The sequence below is a fragment of the Paroedura picta genome, chromosome 2 (assembly GCF_049243985.1).
Source record: "Paroedura picta isolate Pp20150507F chromosome 2, Ppicta_v3.0, whole genome shotgun sequence".
Taxonomy (NCBI): Eukaryota; Metazoa; Chordata; class Lepidosauria; order Squamata; family Gekkonidae; genus Paroedura; species Paroedura picta.
In genome coordinates, this window is record NC_135370.1 from 114,896,594 (window position 1) to 114,912,298 (window position 15,705).

At 40.7% G+C, this 15,705-nt stretch overlaps 2 protein-coding genes across 5 annotated transcripts in view; both read left to right on the top strand.

Moving 5' to 3' along the window:
• Positions 1-15,705, top strand: part of LDLRAD3 (low density lipoprotein receptor class A domain containing 3) — a 170,888-nt gene that overhangs the window by 148,332 nt on the left and 6,851 nt on the right. For all 4 annotated transcript variants that reach the window (XM_077322194.1, XM_077322193.1, XM_077322192.1 and 1 more), the window contains exon 5: positions 13,464-13,809. In XM_077322194.1, the coding sequence (XP_077178309.1) occupies positions 13,464-13,809 (346 nt within the window). The remainder of the gene's footprint in view (positions 1-13,463; positions 13,810-15,705) is intronic.
• Positions 1-15,705, top strand: part of PRR5L (proline rich 5 like) — a 275,462-nt gene that overhangs the window by 52,542 nt on the left and 207,215 nt on the right. The gene's annotated exons all lie outside the window — the stretch shown is intronic.

Below are 15,705 nucleotides of genomic sequence, written 5' to 3' on the forward strand. Positions count from 1 at the left end.
TAAGGTTTCTCCCAAAGTCACCACTCCCACTGTGATTTTGGATTATTCAGTTGCTTGCTTGCTTGCTTTGAGGTTGTTCAGGAGTTTACAGTACTCCAAATCTTAATCCAAAATTTAACCTGAGACACAGGAGTTTACATGCCTATGTGATATTCTCTGTGTAAAATTGCTCCCCATTTAATTTCAATAACAAGATTAAGTCTAGTCACATGTTCTTATAACTGAAATCAGTGGAAGGTTAGCCCTAGAGTAAATGGTATTCCCAAGAGGAGCATCTGTGCAGCCTTCTGCACTCATTCAGTTTAGAACAAGCTCTCCCTCCAGTCTATAGTATTGAATGACCTTCTGACTTGCCTGCTCATAAGCCTTGCATTGATCCACATGTATTAAGAGAAACATAAGTGTCCATGTACCAACTGTCCATGTACCAATGACTGGTTGGTCAGAATATGCCATGCTGTCGGTAATGGCTGAAATTGACTATGATATACATGTATTTGCTGCATCAAATATTATGTTGTACATTATAGAACTGGTACTTGTCATCAAATTACATATATGAAATGGAAAGCCAGGAGAAGACTTAACCATTGTAATAGCTGTTTAAAATGGGCTTTGCATACTGATACTTTACAACTGATACTTTACAACACTGTAACGGTTGCAAAATCAAGGTTTCAGCAGCAGATGCACATTTCATACTCAAACCATCTGTCTTACAAAAAAGAGAGAGAGAGAGCCAAGCTCAGGCCGAAGGAAATGTGGTCGAAATGTTTACACTATACCTTGAAATAAAACGACATTGTGTTTTGATCAGGACAGCTGTTAATTCTTTATGCAATAACATAAGTTTGTTTGGAACCCAAAGCATTTCCTGTAGACCTAGCGAGAACAATGTAAATCTATGACCTCCTAAAAGAGGAGTCACAGTCATGTTTCATTATCAGCTAAACAATTACAAAGCTAGTAAAAAGCACAGTCAAAGTTCTTTTGTTTTCTACTAATGCATTTTCAGTCAGTTCAATTGAACATGGCTGCTTTCATCAGCGCCTAAAAGAGCAAAAAATATGGCAAGTTTGCTGTGTAAATATAAGATGTTTACTAAGTCAGTATCACTCAGTTTTGATGCAGGATGTTGCATTCAGTGGTCCAAGCTATCTGAGGAACCTCATCCAAGCTGGTGTGACCGTTTTGGAAACAATATTGCCTAACTAGGCCTTGAAATCCTTGGATGCCATTGCTAGCTATGCAGATTTTTAATGTCATGTGTCGATAAACTGTATGCTGTCTCTGCAGTGTATTCCAAAAATCTGTATTTTTTTGTACACCAAAGACTATCATGAGCATGAAAGGTAATAGGGCAGCAACTCACAACCTTTTTGGTCCAAAAAATTACTTTGTATGGTGACGCATTCAAGGCAGCCCCAGTGGGTCTTGGTGACCATCTAGAAGAACTGGTTTTTTTTTATCCTGCTTTTTACTACCCAAACATGACTTACCTTCCCTTCCTCTCCCCACAACAAACACCCTGTGATGTAGGTGAGGCTAAGAGAGTTCTGAGAGCAGCTGTGACTGGCCCAAGGTCAGCCAGCTGGCTACATGTGCAGGAGTGGGGAATCAAACCCAGTTCTCCAGATTAGAGGATGCCACTTCTAACCACTACAAGCTGGCCCTTAGTTCAGCATTCCATTTTCTACAGTGGCTAACCAGATGTTTTTGAGAAACTAGTAAACATTACACAAGGAACACAGCATTTCCCCCCTATGAGAACCAAGCAAATGGCATTCTGCTATACACAGCCATTGTTTGTGTTGGTTACATTTCAGCCTTTGACCACCTTCTCATTCTTTATTATACCCTCTAATCTCTGCTAAGATTATAAGAAACATGCTTTTGGTAAAACAGGATATGTTTTACCAAATATGTAATGGGCAAAATAGATCTTTCTAAAAACCTGAAAAAGGCCCTGAGTTTGCAGAAAAATTTGAAATCAGGTGAGGAAATTACATTGGAGAGTTTTTAAAAAAAAGAAAATAAGCAATGGATTCCCTTGGCGGCTGTTGCTATAGCATTACAAGTTTTGGTTTTGCCAGTAAAAGACAGGGGCAAGGTCCTGACCAGACCAATTTTGAACTCTGAGGAAGGACTCATTGGAGCTAGTCCGGAATCCCAGGTTGGGAAATTCCTGGCGATTCTGACGAGGGAGAGGTTCAGGGTGGGGAAAGGCCTCAGCTGAATGTAATGCTATAGAGTCAACACTCCAGCACAGCTATTTTCTCCAGAGACAGATCTCTGACCTGTGGAATTCAGTTGTAATACTGGGAGATCTTGAGTTTCCACCTGGAGATTGGCAGCCCTCAGCAGCAACCACAAGGTGACTTGATAACACCCAGCTTGCACAACTCAGGTAGGCCTGGCTGCTTACTTCTACTGAATAGCAGCTCCTCTGTGAAAGCTAGTGTAGTACAGTGTTTACAACTTCAGCGTAGCGGCTGGGGGACTCAGAGGATTTTCATTCTTTATATTTTGTTATAGTAACTGGTTACTAATGGAGTTTTTCTGTCAGTTCAGACAAATCGATTTTAGTAACAGGAATTTATTCACCTATTCATAAAACCCACTTGTGTCAGGTAAGCAAAGTGTGGCTGAGCCACTTAAAAAATAAAAAGTTTGTTTAGATTTATAGACTGCCGTTCCCAGCCAGCTGGCTCAAAGGAACTAACATCAGAATTCCAAACACATAATATAGAAACAACATAACTTGCAAGCAATAAAACCCTCCCCCCGACCCTCCCCCAACAACTGTCAGTACCCAAGAAGAACATGTGACCCAGACAGGGATAATGGGGATCAATTTAGGAGGAGGCGCCTATGATGTCCCACTCAAACCTGGCCTCAACCAAAGGAGGGAAACTGCTTTTTTTGGGGGGGAGGGGTTTCTCTGGTGTGCTGTTGAAAATATCCATAGCACTTCCTGCAATGCCACTCCCCCATACACACACAATTTTGCCATGTGATTTTCCTCAGAGGGTTGTGTTTTTTTAATGTTCTGATGTGAGCGCTAATATTGACTCAATGGTGTGAATGTATTTCAGTGTTATATTGGTCTAACACTATAGTGCTCACATTAGAACATTTTAAAAAAACCCAAGAGAGATCACATGCTATAAAAAGGGCCAGAAAGCAACGCTAAAATGACCACAGCACCAGAGAGACAGCTCGTTAACAGAAGGAAATTCACTGTGTGAAACATCCATCTCTATTTTGCTTTACTTAAATCAAGCCAACAACAAATAATATCCAGTTTAGAATGGTAATGTGAAAATCCCCCTCAGACTTGAATCCCCATCTTGCTGTCGAAGCTCACTGGGTGATTTTGGACCAGGCACAAATGTTACGTTTTACCTACCATTGTATTCTGTTTTAGTCAAAAGGTTGTTGGGCAGATAAAAAGGGGGAAAGAAGAATAATGCAACCTGCTTTATTGAGAGGCAGCTTGGTATAATGGTTTGGAGTGCAGTCTTCTAATCTGGCGAGCTGGGTTTGATTCTGCACTCCCCCACATGCAACCAGCTAGGTGACTTTCGGCTCTCCACAGCACTGATAAAGCTGTTCTGACCGAGCAGTGATATCAGGGCTCTCTCAGCCTCACCTAACTCACAGGGTGTCTGTTGTGGGGAGAGGAAAGCTGCTTTGAGACTCCTTTGGGTAGAGAAAAATGGCATATAAGAACCAACTCCTCTGCTGCTGCTGCTGCTTTGAGTTCTACTGTGGATAAAGGTCAATAAAACAGTCAATAAATACTATATGTAGCTGAAGAAGGAAGATAGATAAAAGGTAGGCTGGTGAATGGCTGAGAATGAGAGAATGAGGCAGGTAAAAGCGAGACGATATGGAGACTGCTGGGGGAGGCAAGGAGAAAATAGTGTAGAGTAGAGGATACAGGGGGAAGTGAGCTCCCCCACCCGTCTTTTAGTATCATACAAGTACCCAGACATTTCATCAAGGGGAACAGGGATGCCAACCTCCAGGTGATGGATGGGGATTATCCAGAATCACAACTGCTCCCAAGATTACAGTGATCAGTTTTCCTGGAGAAAATGACTTCTTTGGAGAATAGGGCATTATACCCTGCTCAGGATGCTTCCCTCCTTAGACCTCCATACCTAAATCTCCAGGGATTTCTTAGCCTACAGCTGGCAACCTTTAGCGGGAACTGCATTCTGTAGTTGTGAGAGCTCCTGCAATTCCAAGAGATCTCCAAGTTGGCAACCTTAAAGGTAAAGGTAAAGGTATCCCCTGTGCAAGCACTGGGTCATGTCTGACCCTTGTGGTGACGCCCTCTAGCGTTTTCATGGCAAACTCAATACGGGGTGGTTTGCCAGTGCCTTCCCCAGTCATTACCGTTTACCCCCCAGCAGCAAGCTGGGTACTCATTTTACCAATCTGGGAAGGATGGAAGGCTGAGTCAACCTTGAGCCAGATGCTGGGATTGAACTCCTAGCCTCATGTGCAGAGCTTCAGACTGCATGTCTGCTGCCTTACCACTCTGTGCCACAAGAGGCTCATTTGGCAACCTTAGAAGAAAGCAAAAAAAGGGGCTGTGGGGGCTTCCAGGAAAGGAAGAGGAAATAATGGGGAAATGAGATATTTCCCACAAGTCCTTATGGGATCCGACTTGGTTTTGGTTTTAACATAAAAACTTATTTCTCTATTTGGTGTTTGTTTAGGGACTGCTGCAATTCTGCCATTGGAGGGCATTACATTTTTATTTTAGGCTGCATCAAACATCTAGCTTCTAGACTCAATTTGGGGGCAGAAAAGGGATATAAATTCAGATCTTAAAGCTCCAGAGGTTTTGGAAGTTAGGAAATTATGTACATACTAAGCAGTCTAAGTTAAAGTATTACTTGTTGCTTGTCAATGAATGTGAAATGCTAATACACCTGACTGCTGAAACATCTACTGGCGTAGTCCCTCCAATGGAAGTGTACGGACATGACGTCTGTAGTCCTGCTCCCAGGGACCGTGCTAGTAGACGGGCAATTGTTTGAAGTTAGAGCCAACAGTTTGCTTCTTTGACTACAATTCTATATTATTTGTGATTTATTAATAATCTCAGTTTGCCAACATAAACCAGTTGTTCAGATCTTGTGGGAATTTTTCTAACTTGTATCTCATCCTAAATTAATGCTTATTGCATCTATATATTGTATTATCGGAAAGCGTCCTACACATTTTGAAGAAAGGTATTTTCCCCCCTTCTCCTTTTAACTATATTTTTGCTTTATAGAGATCAATATTGTTAACAAATAACCAGTCATATATAAATTGTTGCACTCTGATACTCATTTGCTTGCAAGTTCTTCTATTCATAAATATAAAATTATCTTTACTCAGCATACTGATGAAGTCAATAACAAAACCTGCCTGCATAAAGAACTTGGTGAACATGGAATTTTAAGTTCTAAGCTCTAGGGGATATTCAATACTTCTTGTGCTTTTCCAAGAGATTTAACTTATTGACATTCTTTTTCTCTGAAAATCTTGTGTCAGATTGTTTGATGGACATTCTGCTACTGACGTATTGTGAGTGATTTTCACCATTAATGCCTACCTAGTGGGTTGGAAGAAGAGGAGTAATTTTTTATACAACACGTTTCTCTACCTTAAGGATTCTGAAAGTGGCTTACAATCATCTCTTCTTGTCTTCACAGCAGACACCTTGTGAGATAGGTTGGACTGCAAGAGTTCTGAGAGACTCTGGCCCCAGGTCACCTAATAGGTTTCATGTGAACAAGTGGTGAATCAAACCTGTTCTCTAAATTAGACTTTACCATCCTTAACCATGACCCTACACTTAGCAAAATTACCCATTGGTACCTTACTTACAAATGGTGATGCATATAAGAGACCAGAGTATGGACAATACTATGATCAATTCTGGGTCTCCCAGTTTGGACATTATGCTCTACCACATGGCAAGAGGGCCAGCCTGAGTGGAGATAGTATTTGTGAACTTGAGATTCATTTATGATATTGATACATACATAAAGTTAGTACAGTTTTAGGCACCATATGCATAACAGGAAAATTATAATCAGGCATTGGAAACAATGACCATGTATATATTGCATTACCTAATGAGTTTTGTTTATGTCCCCTTCCATACTGATTTCGTAGCCTTGGTCATAGGATAATGTAAGTTCCTAAATCATCACAACACTATCTTCTGGAGAATGAGACCATATGGACACTTTATCTGACTATTCCTCCGTAGACTATTTCTTGAAATGAAAGGCATTCATAAAAGCAATACTCTAAAGTAGATAAATGTTGTGCTAGCAGTTTTTCAGAACACTGCTTTCTGCAAAAATAGTCTTTGAATGGCTGCACTATATTTAAAAGTGGATTAAAATACATGTTATAGTATATCTAAATCATGCTGGCTAGCAGTATTTCTTGAACAACTGCTGCTGATTCTGCAGGATCATTAAACCCTTAGATTGTAACTTTGGGCTTCATTATCACCATGCGTTTTCTTTTGTGCAAGCTGATAGCCTGTACTGCTTATGCAGTATCTTGCAGTTAGTTAATTTCTTATATATAAGTACTAAGTAATTTGTGTCTGTACCTATTTGATATTGAACATTATATGGAAGAAGCATAACTCCTCCCAAAGAGCTTACAATGTAAAGGTAGTATTGCATGTTAGCTCTGCAAATATATGTTTCAAGCCTACATTTGGACCATGGTGTAACATGAATGCAGATAAGAGAGCTTCTGTAGGAAAGTATAATGTGGTCTGCGAAAGAAACCTTTTCGTCCCACTGACATTTCCCTGCAAATATCTATTGTGGCTCTAGCTTGTGAAAGAGGGCTACAATCAGGTGAGTAGAAATTTATGGGGGGGGATTAGTGGGCACAGGAGGGGTGTCAGCATCCTTGCGTCTGCAAATGCCTTCACCCAAACCCAGATCATTACAATCAAAGAACCCAGAATTGGGACACCCCCTCTGGAGCTCTTGCAGACCCCTGGTTGGGAATCCCTGGGTTAAAGCATCAGATTAGATTCTGGGAGACTCAAGTTCAAACCCACCCTTTGCCAGGAAGTTTACTGGGTAATCAGTTGCACTACCTCTCAGGGCTGTGATGAGGATAAAGTTATTGGGATATTTGGTTAAAATGGAAGAGTTTGTCCAGTCATAAGCACGATACTGAGTGCAGCAAATAACTCTGCCAAGAAGCATATTGCAAATAAAGTAAACTCTCATTTCGTCCAGTAGATCCAGTTCACATGCAGGTTGCAGTGAAAAGAAGAGAAAGAAACCTAATCTAAAGAGTAGATTTACACTACTTTAGATTTACCCCATCACAAATGGCCATTTTTGTCTGGCATCATGCAAGTAGGCGTATGAGGGCATTAAGTCTATAGGAGAGACCTGCAGAGAAATATGTCTCCAGATCCATGCAGTTTGTCATTGTTGGGATGAGTGGGCTAGACTAAATGGGACTAGATCTGATCCAGTAAAGCAACGGTTTACATGCTGCAGGCACAAATGTATTCCTGGCTGCTGTGATAACCCCAGTCTGAAACTGGCTGTTATTTCAGTGCATATATAGAGAAGCCTGGATTTACAACAAAATTTCTTTCTGGCATGGGACCAAGTATAAAGAAACTGTGAAGAAGACACTGCCACAGAATTCTGCCGTCTGTATCTAGATGGGACTTTGAGGAGAGTCTTCCTTGGCATGCCCCATCCAGTGCTTGTTCTTTTTATGTTCCTTCTGGTCTTTTCTTTCTAAGAACATATAGACATAATCCAAGTGGAGTATGAAGAAGCATGCTGTTAAGAAGCATCAGAAACCAGAGTACCACTGTGCTGTGATCTAAGACTTTTGAAAGCAGTTTCAGTACAAAAAATATGTGCACTAAACACCAGCCTTAGTGATCTGACTTTCATTATCTCCTGTAACCTTTGAAGCAGCACCCACAACTTTTGAACCTATTGGAATTTAAATCTGGCGTTAAAGTGGTATCTTTTGTTAGAAAGGAACCGTTACCTTTGCTCATAAAAAGCTCAGATGTCTGGTTCGTTTATGCATTTCGAAAGCTTTCATCTTGATGAAGTGTGAAAAAGCACATCTGGTGAAGAGGCTTGAGAGAGACAATGTAATGGCCTCTCCCAATTCCACTGTATAACAGCCTTAATGCTATCAGTCCTAGACCTTTTTAATAACTTTGACATGGTTTCATTTGTTCATGGTCAATAAAACAGTCCAATGAGTCTACCCTGTAATGTTTCCCATTACCAGCCTGCTGTTTAGTTGTAACAATTTACGGGGCTCTTTTTCATACTTTTAGCCTCAAAAGCTTCTAGTCTGCACACTCAGCATTTTTGCTGATAATGAGGCTTAATAGGTGTCAGTAACATTAATGAAGTATCTCTGCCTAGTACCATTAGGATACCCAGATCTTGCTAACAAAAACAGGGGAGAATGGAAACTGCATGCATCTGAGTTAATTTAGGCTTGTCTACTCTGTTGTAATAGAACAAACAGAGTATTATAAATCTCCCTTGTCATATCTGGTTCTTCATAGATAAATACACCATCTGTAGGAAACTCAGTTCATTGGCTTCATCTGTGTTGTATAAACATTTTCAAAAAGTTATTAGAGCATAACTAAGCATCTGTATATTTCTCTAAAGCTGCAAATGACTACGAGAGAAAAAGCTGCCATAACCTTTATATCAGTCTCCTGGCACAGTATGCTATATCCAGTTGCCACCAACCATTGAGAAGTCAACATGCAAGAACACTTTCCCATTTGTAGCCTTGCCTACCCAGAAATGCAGAAGAGCGATATAAGTTGCAGAGGACTTCCCACATCACTTGGATGTCTAAGCCATCCATTAATCATTCTTGTAGCAGCAAGGCAATCTAATATTAGCTGCTTATCTCCCAGGCCTGAATGTTAAAAAATATTATTCTAGCAGTTGTTGGATGATTTTTATGTTTGTTACAGCCATTTTGCATTGTTTTGCTGTGATGTTTTGGCCAATGTTAATTTTCTTAGCCACCTTAGACATGTTAATTGAAAGGTGGGGTATAAATTCAGTCAAGAAACAAAATTGTGCATAAGTGCACTCAGCCTAACAACTTTATCATTACTGGGTATCAGACTAGAACCTCTACACTAGAGGTGATCAGTATCATCAGTTGATAGTAAAGTCACAGCTTCAGCAGTGGAGCATCCTTGGGGCTATTTTCATATTTTTAATTTTAAACAGTTTAACAGAATCTCATTTCACATGTGTCTTTGTTGACTGTAGTAGGCCTATATCATCAGCTTGGTGTAGTGGTTAAAAGCAGTGGCCTCTAATCTGGAGAAGTGGGTTTGATTCCACACTCCTCCACATGCAGCCAGTCCTTGGGCCAGTCACAGTTCTGTCAGAGTTTTCTCAGCCTCAGCTACCTCATGTCTCTTGTGGGAAGAGATAATTGCAAACTGCTTTGAGACTCCTTTGGATAGTAAAAAGTGGGGTACCAAAAACAGGTCTCTTCATCATTAATATATATGGCCTGTTCTGTAAATATTTGAGCAAAGAATACAATCCTGAGCCAAGCCCTAGCTTTGCAGAAAAATCTGAAATCGTAAAAATATATATTGGGAGGGGGGTATTCCTTGATAGACAATAGCATCAGCACCTGTAACTTTAAGAAGCCAATGTCCCCTCAATATAGCCATTGCTAAGCCACTGCAACAATATTGCTAACCTTCAAGCTTTGGTTTCCAGCAAAAGGTGTGAAGGGCAGGACATATTCCTGGGTTGTTTTGGCCTTTGAGGGAGATTTCACCAGGGACTGTTCTGGAAGCAGCTGCAAAGCAATTTGATGCCATGTGATCTGCATGACTTACGCAGGATGGGCTGTACTAGTAAAAAGTTTTAAACTACAATATTGGAGACTGAGCTTCAAATCCCATTCTGTCTATAGGCTAGTAACATACGCTTAGGCTAAACTACCTCATTGGGGTTGTTGTTTGGGAGGATGAAATTAAAGAAAGGAGAATGATGTAAGATACTTTAGTTCCCTATTGGCGGGAAAGATGACAGATAAAATAAATTTGTGTCATTTATACCCCAGGAGGGAGGAAAGGAGAAAGGAAGCAAGGAAAGGAGAATATGGAGGCTGAGAAAGGATGAGAAGAGAGAAAGAGGAAACAGGAGGAAAGAGGAAACAATGTGGGGAGGTGGGATAAAACAGGAAACAGAGGATTATAAATCCTTCCAGAGGTGGGGAAGGAAGAAAAGCTGATGACAAGGGCAAATAAAGGTAGGGTGACTGGTGGGTGAGGACAGAAGAAAGTAGGGAAAAGGGAGAGGCTTTGTGGGCATTCAGAGAAAGCAATAAGGAAATTGTAGGAGAGTAGAAAATGAGATTTCCCCCTCTGCAACAACAGTTTTTGCAAGCATTCAGACTTGGCTCCTATCAGTAAAAAGTATGGGTAAGGGCACACAAAAGGAGAGGTAACAGGGGCTTTGGGGGATCTTAAATTTCTAACAAGAAGGGGTGGCTCAGGGGTTAAGACCAGCCACCCTAAGAAGGCAAGTGGCAATAAAAACTGTATTTCCTCATCTGGATGGATTTCAGCTTTCACGTCATCCATACATAGCTAGATTTCTCAAAGGAGTGGCCACTAAGGCACCACCATAAATTCATACGTTTCCAACCTGGAAATCTCTTGGATAGGACTGGGGATCGAGACAGAGCACGCAGGGCAGGAAGTGAAAGGAGGGTGTTTAATTTAAACCCTGTTTCCCTGATTAGCCAAAGGAAAACCCCATCTTTAAAGATGTCCTCCTTACTCCAGGGGAGAAGGATCCTCTTTGGTAAGTGCAATGGTTGTTCCCAACACCCACAAGTGTTTTCAGGTTTCTCACTTGCATATTTCTGATAATCTACCTCCTGGTGAACTATCCATACTTGAGAGATGCTGGTTTGCTGAGAAACAGACAAGATACACTATTCTAACGAATGGTATCAGCTATGAATTCTCTCTTCCTCTGCCCACTCATCCCTGTAAATTCTCTCATGTTAGGAACTATTTGCACATTGCAGTTAGTAGCAATCCTTTCCTTTTTTTGGCAATGAAGCCAGAGGCAGCCATAGTAGTCATTGATTCCGTTGAGTTGAATGCGCTTGGTTGTCTTGCACTGAGGATTCTTACTCTTTTCCTTTTCTGTATCTTATTCAACTCAGTATAATTTGAAGATGTGATACATGGGATTATTTGTTGTAGGTAGAATGGAAAGTTAATGGAAGAAAGAAAAGGGTTTATACACACACACACACACCATCCATATGCTTTACAGGGTTTCAAAGACAGATCCCTGTCCTGATAAACTTAACAAGGTAAATTTGCCATCAAGGAGAAAACAAAATGAGAGGAGTAAGGTAGATCCTGTAACAAACATGAGAAGAATATGCATTCATTCTAGTTAAAGGTCTGTATGTATAGGATATGTGTGCATAGGGGATAATTATTATATTTTTAAAGGAAAGGAAGAAACGTGTAGCAAGGGAGTACTGCATTTCAGCACAACTATTCCCTTGGAAATAGAAGAGAAAACCAAGTCCAGAAGATTCAGGGACTGATTATCACAGCATTCAAACACAGTTCGGTGTGTCATCATAAGTGGTACAGTCAACAAAGAACTGATAAGTGACATATATGAACCTTAGAGCTTTATTCCATCAATTCTAGGTAAAGATCCAAAATGGAATAATTTAGAATAGCATAAAAATGTGCAGTCATAATTTTGGCATGACTTTTAGGATGAAAACAGACCTTTCTGTATTCACTTCACCAAGTCACAGTGGAAAAGGTAAGTCAGACTTTCCTTCATCCAAACGGAGCTGTGTAAAGAAAATACCATCTTGTCAAAGTGATTCTCAGACTCAGCGCTGTTTCAGAGGGTAGCCATGTTGGCTTGCAGTTGAAAAGCTAGATGTGAGTCCAGTAACTCCTTAGAGACCAACAAGATTTTCAGTATATGAATTTTCAAGAGTCACAGCCTCCAAAATTGTATTGGTCCCTAAGGTACTACTGGATTTGAATCATTTTTGTAACACTGTCACAGTTTGTATTGAACTATTAGATACTGAATGGAATGTTTGGTTTGTCAATAGAGGTCAGTTGTCAGAAAACTAGATTACAGAGATGTGGGGTATCTTTGGCCTGAGTATGGCTGATGTTCTTGAAATCAGATTAATCTTCTTTCTTTTCTAGCCATCAGCCATTATTTGAATAGATATGTTTAAATGTAGATACTAGAATCCTTTAAATCCACTGTCATATTTAGCACAGTCCCAGTTTAAGGATTTGTGGGGCCTGAAGCACCAGAGCAAGTTTAAGGATTCACAGGGCCTTAGCAGAGCACAACTGACGCTCTTACTTGTGTTGTACCAGCAGGGCACCCTTCCCAGGAACTATGGAAGCAACTGACAGCTTCTTTTTTTCATTCTTGCAGTCCACAAGTTGCATAAGTATGAAGACCCCCCTAACCATCACAGTGTGAAGGCCCCTTAACCATACAGCACCATGGGGCCCGTAGAACTACAGGACCCATAGCATGTGCCACATGTGCTGCAAGGATGAACCGCTTCTGAGTGAGCAGGAGAATTTTGAAGTTATTGTGGAAGATATACTTTGCAGCCTGCCAAATAGGAGAGCTGTGGAACTAAAATTTTAAACAGAGAGGCTTATAGGATTCTGGCTTCTGGATATTTAGACAAGGAACTGATTGTTGTGTCTCAAGAAACAATTTTCAGTTTCCACAAAACTCCAGAAGTTTTTGAATGTGTCTTCCTTTGATTACCAACTGGCATTGCTAGCATCAGAACTTTTACAGGAAGAAATTGATAGCCCCATCTTTTAGTTAGTTAGTTCCCTTGAAGCAACATTGCAGAGAAAGAGACATCCATCCATCCATCCATCCATCCATTTGATCACAGATCAGGAAATAAAAATTAAACATCATAAAACATTAACAGATAACTGAATCTTTCATCAGTATATGTTTTGTTTTGATTTTGTACTAGGAGATGATGATGCAATGTGGTCAAAGCTGTTTATAAGCATAGACATGTATCTCAGTTGTCTACTTACTATTAACCAAAAGTTAAAACAACTGTTGATACAAAGGCCATCTTGTCTTTTCTTCTGAGCTTTTTCTCCCAGCAAATCTGTGCAAGGCAGGACCATCCAATGCAGACCAGAGGAATGTGCAATTTCTGTCAGCTCATCTAAAATTTATGTGCATATGTTCTTGATAAGTTAATTTTACATACTTCCTCAAGAATGAGTAAATTCAGTGAAAAGACAGACAGGCAGCTCTACATTAGCAGAGAATGCATGAGGGAAATGTCTTATTTTTCTCCTTTTCTGTGTTTTGCAGAGTCTGGTAGTGACCAGGATTATGTGACCACAGGGCCTCAGCTGCTGTACTACCCCAGCATTACCTATGCCATTATTGGCAGCTCTGCCATTTTTGTGCTGGTAGTGGCTCTGCTTGCCTTGGTGTTGCACCACCAGCGAAAACGCAACAATCTCATGACACTTCCAGTGCACCGGCTGCAGCACCCTGTCCTTCTATCCCGGCTTGTTGTCCTTGATCATCCACATCACTGCAGTGTAACCTACAATGTCAATAATGGGGTTCAATACATGTCCAGTCAGGCCTACCATAGGCCACCAGATCTAGACTCTCCACCATCTTATTCAGAAGCTGTGCTAGACCAAAGGTATGTGCAAGAGGCATTTATCTCAATACTATTGATTTAAATTAGCTACTACATCTGTGGTGCATTGCTTTTTCTGTGGACTCCTGTATTTCTGCATACCAATGTTGTTCTTTTATTGCATTCAAACTTTGTTTTCCTGAAACGTTTGCAGTCCTTGTTCCATTATAGTGATTGACCAGTCTAACTTTTTTAGTAATTGAAGGTCAATAACTGGCTGAGAGTACTGAGTCCTATTGTCACTGGAATACAGCTTGTCACTTCCTTTACGGTATTATTCATGGCATTTGAAATTCATTTGGAAAAATTGCCATATCCCTCCTGATATATACTATGGAGCCAAATGTCGGTAATATTTAGGGGGTTCACTTACTTTAATTCCCTGGGGGGGGGGGTTCGAGGTGCTTACTTCTGTATTCAAAGTAGTCCACATCAACCCTAATTATGAGATCTCCTTTAACCAACAATGTATACTCTGATACTGGATAGAAAGAGTGTGGATCTTTTAAAGATTTGAAAAAGAAGCTCTAGAAAATAACAGAGTGTAAGGAGTGTTGGCCCTCTGTTGTAAAGAAGGAAGATGAGTAATCTTAAGAGTGCTCAGCCATTAAAGAATTAACAACTAAGAATAAAATTAAACTTGAAAAAGATTGCACATGAGTATGGGGAAAGGAGTTGTCATTCGCTATAAGTAGGATCACTGCCACAGTCCAGTATGTACCCATGCATCTTGCACTCTACACAATACTCACAGTCCCCACTTGTGGGACAGAAAGGTACATTTCCCTGCAACAAATTGTGCACGTTTCTGCCCATCTTCCCTTAGAGAAGAGGTCTGGATTGAATGCAACTGATTTAAAAACAAAGTTAATTTATTTTGCAGTATATAACTGCATAGACCTGTGGGATTTGTTGTCACAGTGACCTAATGTATTTATGCTAGAACTAAGCTCAGCTTTCTCAAACTTTATACAGTGGAACTTTATGACATGTCTGCTAGAAATACTACTTTCCTATCACCATGTCTCCCCAGTTCCTGCCCAGGCAGTTGTAACAGCTACAGAATGGCAACAGCAGTTTTTAGAAAGAGGAAGCCAATGTATTCATTTAGAATCATAGAATCATAGAGTTGGAAGGGACCATACAGGCCATCTAGTCCAACCCCCTGCTCAACGCAGGATTAGCCCTAGCATCCTAAAGCATCCAAGAAAAGTATGTATCCAACCTTTCCCTGAAGACTGCCAGTGAGGGGGAGCGCACCACCTCCTTAGGCAGCCAATTCCACTGCTGAACTACTCTGACTGAAATTTTTTTTCCTGATATCTAGACTATATCGTTGTACTTGTAGTTTAAACCCATTACTGCGTGTCCTTTCCTCTGCAGCCAATGGGAACAGCATCCTGCCCTCCTCCAAATGACAACCTTTCAAATACTTAAAGAGGGCTATCATGTCCCCTCTCAACCCCCTTTTCTCCAGGCTGAACATTCCCAAGTCCCTCAACCTATCTTCATGGGGCTTGGTCTCTTGGCCCCAGATCATCCTCGTCGCTCTCCTCTGTACCCTTTCAATTTTATCTACGTCCTTCTTGAAGTGAGGCCTCCAGAACTGCACACAGTACTCCAGGGGTGGTCTGACCAGTGCCGTATACAATGGGACTATGACATCTTGTGATTTTGATGTGATGCCCCTGTTGATACAGCCCAAAATGGCATTTGCCTTTTTTACCACTGCATCACACTGCCTGCTCATATTTAGTTTACAATCCACAAGTACCCCAAGGTCTCGTTCACACACAGTGTTGCCTAGAAGCGTATCCCCCATCCAGTAGGCATGCTTTTCATTTTTCTGACCCAGATGCAGAACTTTACACTTATCTTTATTAAATTGCATCTTGTTCT